Source organism: Dermochelys coriacea, chromosome 5 (assembly GCF_009764565.3).
Source record: "Dermochelys coriacea isolate rDerCor1 chromosome 5, rDerCor1.pri.v4, whole genome shotgun sequence".
Classification (NCBI taxonomy): Eukaryota; Metazoa; Chordata; order Testudines; family Dermochelyidae; genus Dermochelys; species Dermochelys coriacea.
In genome coordinates this window covers 54,575,007-54,587,183 of record NC_050072.1, presented here as the reverse complement: position 1 = coordinate 54,587,183, position 12,177 = coordinate 54,575,007, and the positions used below count along the sequence as shown (strand labels likewise).

Sequence of the window (12,177 nt, the reverse complement as noted above, 5' to 3'; positions counted from 1 at the left end):
ACTGCATCTCACAGGATGCACGAAGAACAGGAATTGCCATGCTGCAACCAGCTGCCATCAACATGAGGGAAGACTTTGGTGCATCACGGGAGAGGTGGTCCAATCATAGAACCCAGTCCATAGAGGAAAATGGGAATATGAGGCACCAAAAATGCTCCAATTTGAGGCCAGATAGTTTGGTTCTCAGCTGAAAACTTTGGTTTTTATTTATTTATTTATTTATTCTGAAAAGTCAAATTCCTGAAAAGCCCATTTTCTGACCAGCTCTGCTTGCAGCAAATTCTGATTTTTGATTTTTAGAGCTGACTGTGTGTCAGATTTCCATATCTATGCTTATGGCAAATTTGATCAGTGTTATGCCCAAGTAATGGTCTCATGGTTTTATGACCATGTTTTTCCTTCAGGTTGTCTTATCCAATAGGAATTGTCCTTTTTTTGCAGGACCATGTAGAAAATGTCATGCTTTTCAATTATGTGCAAAGATGCCATACGCTACCTTTGGGACAATAATATTCAAAGACTTGATCATCATTTGGCAATAAGGTGCTGATATGTGGCTGACAGTTATAATTGTTTTCATACTATCTTGGAAGTTATTCCCCTATTAGTCATAATGAAAAAAAGTCATAGTAGTAATTCCTTTAAATGACATTTTCTTGCAGTTATTTCCTCTGCAATTATTTCTGCCATACTCCTGTGGTTTGGTTTGGTTTTGCTTTTTAACAGTGGCATATACTATTAATTTTAAACTTTTTTAAAAAAGGTAGATGTTTTAATCACATCTCAAATGTTTCCAAATGTATCATTATAATTTCTATTGCTACAAATTATTCCCCATTTCCCCTGTCAGTTTCCAGCACAGGCTATTTGTAACAACTTATCTCTAGCTGTGAGGATTCCCTGCAATTCCTGAGTGCTTTTCCTTTGAATTGACTATCAGTGTGGTGTCTGCACAGTTATCTAATGCAGTAGCTTTCAAATGCAGAATTTGTCTACAACTCAGCATAATGTGCTACAACGGTGAGGTCCCATAATCTCCTCAAGCACACACTATTTTAATGTCTTTTTCTTTTTTAATGACTAGTGTACTATAGGCTGCTATTTCTCTCACATTCTCCGCAAGAATTCTCACTGCCTGTTATGACACCTACTGGTATGAACAGAACTGATCAACTATTTAAGTGTTTTAATGCAGTTCTAAAGTTTCTTCTAAACTCTGCCAGATGTCTAAACTTGTTAATCTTATGGACTGTTTTATTTGCATCTGTCATCATAAACACTGACCAGCTTTGAACATCCCTTACAAGTGAGAGAGACTATAGTTACTTAAAGAATTTTACTCTCCTGAGCTGCTTTAAAATGAACTTTAACTTTTTTTAAAGTAATACAGAAAAATATGTCTGAACACAAATAGGACTAATCCAAGGTTAGTAGAAATAACAACAGATTTTTAGCCAAATGGCTCTTGGACGTTCACATCCTGACTCCCTTTGTGACCCTTTCTTTATAAATCAGCATACCAGGCCTGAACTTGTAAAGTGATGTCCTCTCTTGAGAGGTACTGAGTGTATTCTGAGGGGTTCTGGGAGTCATCAGCATTCAATGAAGTCACTGTATCTTGCAGGATCAGTTGCACTTTGTGAACCTCTGGTATGGCATTGTTATCTGGGTACTATGGATGGGATTTACAAAAGTAAATATGGGACTTTAGAGCACAAGTCACTTTGAGTTCCTGTGGGAGTTGGATGCCTAACTCCCTTTGGTGTTTTTGAAAATCCAAGCCCTTTAGTTAAAATGGATTTGAAGCATCAGTAGAGTAAGATTAGTCATAGTTTAGCACATTGTGGTATGTTAAAATTATCTTATATAGGAGAGATTCACAAGTCTTAAAATGTTCAGTGATTGTAATACATAAAAAGAGGGCTTAACTTCATTTGTCATTGAATTACTGAGGAAAGTATATGGTATTTTAGTGTTTCTGTTTTTGCCCTGACTTACACCTAAAAATTAACAATAATAAGAAAACTGCATTAGTTGAGAGTTTATTTCAAGTGACTTATTTCTTGGTCTAAAGGCTTGTCTACATGGCAAGTTAGTGCATGGCAAGCCAGGGTGAGAGTCTACAGCTCACCAGCTTGCCATGCACTAACTCACCATGTGAACGCTCCTACTGCACGTTCCGGGACAACATGGCTTGTCGTACACCAACTCACCACCATAGAGAAGTCCTCTATGATTCCAGAATTATGGTCTGTAGAGTGTTTTCTGGCAGTCCACAAAAATATTTTGGTCACATGGTACTGGGTTTTCCTGGTTTCCAGCTGCTAAGTTGTACAGAAAACAGCTAAAATACATGAAATGCTTTCCAATGTTGCTTTTCCATTTAAGCAATTGTTGTAGTTGTCACATAGATGTCATGCAATTGCTAGCAGGAGAGGAAGTCTTCATGAATATTCCGCATGATTGTGAATGGGACATGAGGTGATCCACAAGACCATCTCTTTAAGACCTTGTCCACACTTGCAGTGGTGTGTAGGATATATACAGCTATGTGACGAAGTGAAAAGCAGGCTGTATCCACACTCTGATGAGTAACTACACATAGCAGTGAAAAGCCATGGCAGAGTTTTTCCCCGTTGCTGAAGTCTTTCTTTGGCAACTGTGAAATACTCCAGCAGCAGGACACCATACTGATAAAAAGAGAGAGCTGATGTGACAGGTATGGCTTGGGCATGTAGAGAGCCATGTAGGCTATATATCCTATGGTTCTGGTGTGTCTGTACTCTACTTACCCAAGCAGTACCTCACTGTCTATACTGCTATTTATACCCCTGCTAACTGGGCATGCAGTGTCTGTACTCTACACGCCGCTGTAAGTATAAAAATAATTTAAGTTGAAATCTACACAAAGAAAGTTTGAGAACCACCCCCTCTCTGTAACACTGCAATTTCTAAAATGTTTTACCATAATGGAAAATACAATGTGTACCATTTGCTACTGTGATTAAAAAAAAATGTGAATTGCGCTGTTTGCTCAAATAAACCAGCCATTGTATAAGTTTTAAGACAAAAACATTCAGAGCAAGCCTACATATTTATACTCATTTGTAAAGAAAGCATATACTCAGCAGATGACTCTCTTCTACGAAATATAATTTGAACATTCACATAAACCCTTCTCTTGATGTAAGGGTCATTTTTGTATATTCAATAGCTGATCCAATGAAACATCACTTTTTAAGAAGAGACAGAACAAAATAAGAGCTGTGTTTAGTGGTTCTGCCTAAGGGACTACAGATGTTAAGAAAAATATCAAAACATTATGTTAAAATAATGTTACTGGTCTAAGCTTAAATTGAAAAAAAAAAACCCAGACAAACCGGAAATGTAAAAAAAAGAAACACACTCTGCTTACCAATTTGCAAGAGCCTGGTGTTGATTCAGAAAAGTACCTAAGCACATGCTAAAATCAGTCCATGTTCAAGAAAGCAGCTAAATACATGATTAACTTCAAGCATATATTTAAATTCCATTCACTTCGATGGGACTTAAACACATGCTTAAAGTTAAACATATGCTTAAGTGCTTTCCAGAATCAGGGCATCAGTGAATCATTTTGCCTAATACATGTGTTAAAATATCTAATAGTCATTTAAAAAGAGAGAGAGAGAGAGAAAAAAAGAAAGAAAGACAGAAAACTCCTCTTTGGAAAGTATTGGAATTGACAAAATAGTCTGTAGAAGCTTCTTCCTCTCTGACTGCTTACAAAAGTTCTTTCTGGAGCATTACTTTTTAATCAGAAATGAGTTTTTTTCTTTATAAACTTAAATCTGTAATATTTTTGATAAAATGAATGCATACTTAGTTGACTTTAATATACTTCTGAGAATTAGTTGTTACTTATGTGCAGCAGCTTCTAGCAATTATATCTTTTAGCAGTGTGTTTTTTTTTCAAAGTACTACAAGTAATTAGGCACTATAGAGTATTTGCTAGCCATTTCATTTTTTTTCAATAGGGGCCTTTTTAGATTTACGTTTGGAAAACAGCATTTATTTCAGGCATTAAAACAGAGATTCTGACACAGCTTTAGCTATTGTGTATAGCAGCATACCTGGTGGCTGCTATATTTTATTGGTTCCAATTTTTCACCATATCAAATGCTTGGAGTGGCGGGTGGTGGCCCCAGGGAGCCACTACAACTGATGCAGGACCACCCAACCCTAGTGTAAATAAGATCAGGAAGGTTCCAGCACTAGCTTTATGTTGCTGGTACTGCTGGCATAAGGTCTCTTATTTATTGGATAATTTGAGAATTGGGCATAGCTGAGCTCAACTCTGCCATGCCCCCAGCCTGCCTCTGACAAGCCACCTGTGCTGAGGGCAGAGGAAGCAGTTAAACCTCCTTTGCCAGCTCTAAACCTGTGCAGTTTCCTCCAGTACAGAAGGAATTTTCTGCTGGGACACTTAATCCTGTGTTACAACTACTTTCTTCTTCGTAAATGGGTAATCAGTGCAAAATGGTCTAAACTGATCAGAGAATCTGGCCTTATTATACTTTGGCCCCAATCCCACAAATGCTTATACACATGATTACATGATTACTTACTCCTGAGCTCAACTGTATAAGTAGTATAAGTAAAGAGTTCTCAAACAGGACCAATTCCACATAGCTTAAATAAGAACACTTCTCAGTACAGTTTTAAATTTACACAAAGTTACTGAACTAACTAGCAATCTAGAGCATTTCATTACAAATATTCAGACTCATGTTTGTGTTAATATTTAGCTCTTTCCTCTGAATCACATTGAATTGTTGAATTGCCTTGTAACATCTCAGGACTAAATCCACAAAGGTACTTAGCCACTGCTCCACAAGGTGCTGCAACATGAAATCCCTCGGTGCCCTACCACTTCGTAGAATTTTCAGCCCTGAGGTATATGCCCAGGCTTCCCAGACAATGCATAGAAAGAAAGAAGTGCTTAAGGGAGGGATTCTGAGAAGCCATTTAGCTGAGCAGGGAGTCACGTAATCTCCATAACTCCTCAGCCAGGACTGAAATGCAGAGGGAAAAGGAGGGGCTTAGGCTCCTCTTCTCAAAGGCATTTATTTCAGAGTAGCAGCCATGTTAGTCCATAGCCGCAAAAAGAAAAGGAGTACTTATGGCACCTTAGAGACTAGCAAATTTATTTGAGCATAAGCTTTCGTGAGCTACAGCTCACTTCATCGGATGCATCAAAGGCATTTAGGCACCTGAGTCCCATCAATATGGGTCTTTAGGCAAGTGACTGATGGGCCAAAGGCAGGTGCCTCCATCCACTCAAGATTCTTAGCCATGAACCCTCTCCTGTAGATCACTGCCTAAACCAGATCAACCTGTGTCCTAGGGGATGAAACCCAGACTTTTCTCAAGAAACACCAGAAAGAGATCCGCCCCATTGTAGCCAAGGCCCTCACCTTAGATACAGAAGACCTCTGTTATAGTCCCTGCTCTGCCTAATTTGGAACAGGGTCTTGAACCTAGATCTCCCACATCCCTGGTGAGTGCCCTAACCATAAGGCTATTGGGTGTTCTGGCACACCCTCATGCATGCCGGGCAGCCTGCTCCCAAAATTCCCAAGCTGGTTGCCCAGTTCTTTTTGTGTGGGTTATGCATGCTCAAAGCATGCCTACCAGCTCAGACCCCTCAGGTGAGATAGGCAGTAGAACCCCTACTTTAAGAATCCTGCTAAGGCTAGGATACTGAGCAGCTTGGATGATTTTGTGCATGCCCACCAGTGGAAACATAGGCATCTAGGAAATTTAGATGCCTACAGAGTCTGGTGCCAGCTGAGTGGTGGTTTTGAGGACATCATTGGTGCCCAAATGATGGATCTAGGCACCAAAAGAGGCTGTTAAGCCCCTAAGTATCTTTGTGGATCTCGCCCTTAGTAACTAAAACAAAGCAGGAAAAGGAGATATACAAAGAGAGCAGTTTAGCCCAGGAGTGTTCTTTGAATCACAGGATGTTAAACTGCTTTTAGATCAGCAGCTTGTAGAAGCATGCATTAAATTGTAATCCATGGTTCTTCTTGTAACCAGTTAATGATCCTATCAGTGACAGCCTAATTGCCTCTGCCAAGCTCTAAATTCTGCTGTTATGAAGAAGGCAATGATTGTGATCCAGCTAATCACATTCAAATCTGAAAAGTACACCGCAACAGAATGTTAATTCAGCTTCTTTTTCCTGGTAATCCATTTGATAACCTGGTGTTTGCAATTGTCTAACTGAATATTCATTCCACTTCCACAGAGGAAGGTATGTTTTTCATTAAATTATTTTAATTCAGATATTTTGTTTATACTCTGCGTTAAATCCTGATTCCATTCTCATACTAGTTGGTTTCAATGGAAATACTCCTGCAAAGCAAGCAGGATGTAGCCATTTGGGGAAAAACAGGCTAAAGAAACATGTGGTAGCACAGCTGTTACCTTGATGCCTTGTTAATATTAGCCTTGGTTTTTTATAATTTTGTTCTTGTTTCAGTATAATTATTCAACACAATGTAATAAAAAAATATGAACTTAGCACCATGAAAGTGTGCTAGAAAACAATGACAGAACATATGCCAAAGTAACCCTGAGCTTTCCACATCATTTTTTCAGAACAACATTACAAAGCCATTGGATATTTTCTGTAAGCATAAAACAATTGTTACTGGGACATTTTTATTAATTCTGGATCTGGTAATAATAAAGGTTGATTATGATTTTACCTTTTAAATCCTTTGAATTTTAATGAGATTTTTTTCCTGCTCTGAATTTCAATGAGAAGTACTCTGAATATGATGGCCACATAATCTAGATGGATTTCATAAATATTTTATCTTTAAGGTTATAAAACAAACAAACAACACCTGGTTTTTAAGGGTTTTTTTTTTCATACACTAACAAAACAGACATTAATTTTGAATGTAAGAAACATTCCTTTCAAGACTACTTTAAGAGACCATTAAGGTCAAGATATTTAAAAAAGTATGCCTAAGAGCAAAGCTCCTAAAACCTTAGTTCAGTGATAATCAGACTTCGGTAGTTCAGGAGCCAAATAAATGATCAGCATCACCCAAAAGAGTAGTGTGAATTCATTGTTTCATTTACTATAGTACTATATATTCATATTCAAACAGTATGACAGGGAAAATATTTGGATAGATCAGATAATTCTCACAGCAAAATGACTGATCAAATATTCTAATTGGTTAATAATTAAATCACATAGTATTTTAATATAATATGCGGCAAAGAACTGCAGTAGGCCCATTAAAGAGCCACTCGTGGTTTGTGAGCCTCAGTCTGACTATCACTGCCTTAGTTAAAAGTGCAGAGCAACCAGCAGCTGCCATTGAAGTTAATAGGAGTTGCCTGGTGCTCAGCCCTTTTGAAAATCAGGCCACTTGTTTAGGCTCCGAACTAAAGTATTAAGAGCTTAATTTTAGTTACAATTTACTCTAAGTCCCCTTTATACTGCTCTTCCCTCTGTTTTTGAAAAACTTGACCTAAGATTGCAAAGTTAATATTAAAGTTCTGCAGCTTTAGGGCACAATCCTACAAACACTAAGCTGATGAGATTTTTTTACTCATGCAAGTACACTTATTGACTACCACCCATGCTAAAGAACTGTATAATTCTGCCACTTCACTAAAACACATCTCTGGACCTAGCAGACCTTGCAAAATACTGACTGGAGTCAAATCTGCTATTTTTAGCAAGAAAATCAAGAAATTGGAAAAGAACGTTCTTCAGGCACACCAATCTACTGCCCACTTCCTTGATCTGTATCAGTCAATGTTCAGGCATAGTCATGGAAGAAGGACAGCATTGATAAATATCTTCTTCCTGTACACAGATGAGGAAATATGTCTATATTCATCCTCCTGGGTCTGTCTAGAGCATTAGATACTGCTCATCGTAGTATGTTTCTGTCACTCACCTCAGAGATGTAACAAGGTCTGACAGGACAGGTCTGAAATGGGTCCAATCATTCCTTTCCAAATCCTCACAGAGAGGAATCATAGGGAGCTGTTCCTTTATCTCTGGGCCACTCAATTTTGAAGGTCCATAAGGCTCAGTCCTCCTCTTCATCCTTTCTAACATCTACACGAAGTCTCTGAGGGGAAGTGAGACATCATGATCTGACATGCAAGCAATATGCAGCAAGTCCTCAGTTCTACATACACTTTGCTTCCAATAGAAATAGCACCATTTTCCCAGCTATCCATCTGCCTGGACAGGATAAACAACTAGATGACAGAAAGCTGGCTGATCCTGAACCTGGACAAGATGTAGGTGCTTTTGGTGGGAAGATGAAAACTCTCTGAAGATCTAATAAACTGTTAATTCACCTCCCAGTCAAAGTTCTACCCTCCAGTTGTCTAATCAGACCAAAGTGTACATGCCTTTCTGGACTCCAGATACCAATGGCTGGAAAAATTATTACTTCAACCTATGACTAGACAGACAACTGTTCCCATTCATATCCTACATTTTAAAAGTTCCAATTAGTCCCAAATGTACCAGCTCCTCAGTAATATTGGCCACTGAAAATACATAACCCGGCTCACTACACTGGCTTCTCACAGAATACTAAGTCAGATTCAAGGCCTTGGCATTACTTTTCAAGATCCTCTGTGGAACTGACCCAAGATATGTCAAAAAATCACCACTCTCTTCACAACAATGATCTCTCTTCACAACTATATTCCTCAGGAACCATGAAACTGTCAACTTCAGGAGAAGACTAGGCTTTCATGGCAAAAGGGCCAAGACTTTGGAACTCATTACCAGTACTAGAGGACATCTGAATGGTCACAGATCTTTCTGCTTTCAGAACACAGAGTCAAATTAACTTCTTCAACTATGACTACATCTTAAAATAGAGAAGGAGAAAAAAGATGTGAAGGCATGAAGAGGGAGAGAGAAAAGAGGAGGACTATAGCACAGGGGGAGAGAGGATATATATAAAAATAAATATTTTAAAATAATAATAAAGTACTCTCTTTACTGTTTTAGGGGAAGTGGGAGAGAAAACTGGACCTTTGGCCTATTGTGATCTGGTTGTCATCAGATGGGGACCATTCACTTTATAGTTATGTAGAATGAAGATAAATTGAACTATTACAACCATGTTAATTATCTAGCATAGAGAAAGAATCAGATATTACAGCATGTTACACATGTGCATTGAAGCTTATATAGAAATAATGTAGGATATTACTATATGATTGCGAGCCTCTTATCCAAATTCCTTATCCCAAATTCCACCTGGCTTGCAACTCTATGCTATGCTGCTTTGGCTCACAATGTAGACCAACAGCCAGCATACAAGCAAGAAGATCTCACCCTGGCTTCCACCCACTAGTTATTCTTTGCAATGGGACCTCAACTACCATTCCAGCCACAAATTCTCTTCAAAAACATTTTTCTGCCATGTTCAGCACCTCTCTCTGTAACTGCTCAAGTTCACTGCACCTTTAAAGAGACAGTACACATCACCCTGTTCGTTTAACTGGTGTTAACACACCCTCCACTTCAATACACATCACTGAATTGATTTATTAAAACTAGCACACAGATTTAAGTGATACCCAAGTAGAAGGGACAGAAATATAAAAGATTACAAACAAACAAACAAAAGTAAAACTCTGCTTCTAAGACTAAAGTCCAATTTAACAAACTAGAGTCTTCTGTTCAAAGTAGTTTTCTCACCACAGTCATTCCTCCAGCATGGCTGGCCAGTCTTCAGCCAGGATCCAACATAGAGCACTTTATTTCTTTATAAATGGCTTTTGCTTTCTCATATATCTTCCCAAAGTTTATTAACCCTGTTTGAAGAGGCAGGAAGGCCTCCTGGGGGGTGCAGTCTCTATCCCCCATGGAGATTAAGTGGTCATCTTCCCCAACTTGCCTACCTGATAGCTTTGTTTACTTTGCATGTAAATATGCTTTTTTTTGTCTTAGGTCACACCTTGCTTAATTTACATTGGAAACACAATCAAGCCTGTGGAACCAGGTTCTAGGACCAGCTGGGCTTAGGCACTGTCCAGGGGTGCAGAACAATTTGTATAGTGGGGATGCTGAGAACCATTGAACTAAACTGTAAACACAGTATATGATGGAAACCACTTGAAGCCAGGGAGTGCAGCAACACCCCTAGCACCTCTAGTTCCAGCACCCATAGCACTGTCTGCCAAACACAATTGAGGAACACAGTTCCAACGCATCTTTGTAGGTTTTTTCCATGTTAACCATACTTACATCACACAAGAATATTAATAATCAGTGACAGGTTTCAGAGTAGCAGCCGTGTTAGTCTGTATTCGCAAAAAGAAAAGGAGGACTTGTGGCACCTTAGAGACTAACAAATTTATTAGAGCATAAGCTTTCGTGAGCTACAGCTCACTTCATGAAGTGAGCTGTAGCTCACGAAAGCTTATGCTCTAATAAATTTGTTAGTCTCTAAGGTGCCACAAGTCCTCCTTTTCTTTTTGCGAATAATCAGTGCGTTACTTTTCCAAGATCCTTTTAAATAAATATCATTACAACAATGTGTAGGGTGCACAGAGCTGCTAAGACCAGCTGAGACACGCTGCTATGTACCAGAGAGCCCCTTGCCCTCTGGTATTGGAGTGTCACAGATATCCAATTTGAGACTATTTTGTAAGAAAAAAATGCATTTGCTACTTAAAAAGTATGAGGATAAATATGTAAATAATTTAACCTGGAGCAAAAACTAAAATTCATGGGGGTAAGTATATTTTGTGCAATAGATGCAGTTAAAGTGCCAAAACCATTTTAGAAATTCCCAGGCCTTCAGCAGGTGCAAATATATGTAGCTTCACTGAAGTCAATGGAACCAGACCAAATTATACCAGCTGATGATCTGGCCCCTAGTTTGAGAGCTGAGGGTGGAGTGGGGGAAGAACTAATATTAAAGTTCCACACAGGAGGAACCCATAAGCAGCTCCAGGAAATAGAGAATGTAGACTGTAATTATACACTCACATGCATCACAAAACAAACAACATGCCCAAACAGCACATGTCATGTAACAATCCATGATTGTGTGGAAATCCTAACTTTGAGGTTGTAGAAGCATATGAATACTGAAAATCAGGACTGGAGAAATAATGCACTAGTAATTCTAGAATCTCTTTATTAGGAATGGAAGCCCTATCCAAGATGTATGATTCTTGTAAAGCCAATCCAATATGTATATTCCAGATCTTGGAAAATACTGGTCTAAGTAGGCTATTGTAAGTTAGAAGTCATTTTGGAAATCCGCTTAAACAATTTTGAGTTGGTTTCTCTACAAAACTCAAGGCTTTCCTGAATTAGTTTGTGCTCTTGGGCATTATAGCTGATATGACATGATCAAGAATGTATCTTTATGTTTTTGTGTGACACAAAGTCAGTTGCTGAATTTAAAATATTACAACTATGTTTGACTGTCTTATTTATTTGTTTGTTTATAGATTGACCTCCTTGTTCCTACAAAAGTGACTGGCATAATTACTCAAGGAGCTAAAGATTTTGGTCATGTACAGTTTGTGGGCTCTTATAAACTTGCTTACAGTAATGATGGGGAGCACTGGTCCATCTACCAGGATGAAAAACAAAAAAAGGATAAGGTAAGATAATGAGGCAATTGATATTTGGGTTGCATTTACAGAAAGTAGTAACCTCAGTGCTGGTAGCCTGCAGGTTAATATGTACTGTCTGTTTTATGTGGATCTATATGCCTAGAGTTCCACAGATAAAAGTCAAGGTGAATAGAAAGGAATCATATATCACAATGACATTCACTGATACTATAATATCGTACATATCAATGCAATGTGCCAGATCCAAAGCTATTAGATGCGGGACATAAAACTTTACAGTTCTCCATTTATTGAAATTATTTCTCTTTTGAACTCTGCAGTAAAATACATATAAAAAGTAGCTTGTTTGTGTTTTTGAGAACAGCAACCCTGCTAAGATTTTGATAAGCATATGATAAAATGTGCTAGCTATTTTGAAAAAAATAAATACTTTTTTTAATGTGCCTTTGTACCTAATGGCTCTGAGTTGATTTTTCTGGTAATTAATCATTCTAGGATATCAGATACCCACCCATATGCATTAATATTGCATCAGCG

At 38.3% G+C, this 12,177-nt stretch overlaps 1 protein-coding gene across 1 annotated transcript in view; it reads left to right on the top strand.

Moving 5' to 3' along the window:
• EDIL3 (EGF like repeats and discoidin domains 3) overlaps positions 1 to 12,177 on the top strand; it is a 424,535-nt gene that overhangs the window by 389,338 nt on the left and 23,020 nt on the right. The window contains exon 10 of the mRNA XM_038403629.2: positions 11,512 to 11,667. Coding sequence (XP_038259557.1) covers positions 11,512 to 11,667 — 156 coding nt within the window. The remainder of the gene's footprint in view (positions 1 to 11,511; positions 11,668 to 12,177) is intronic.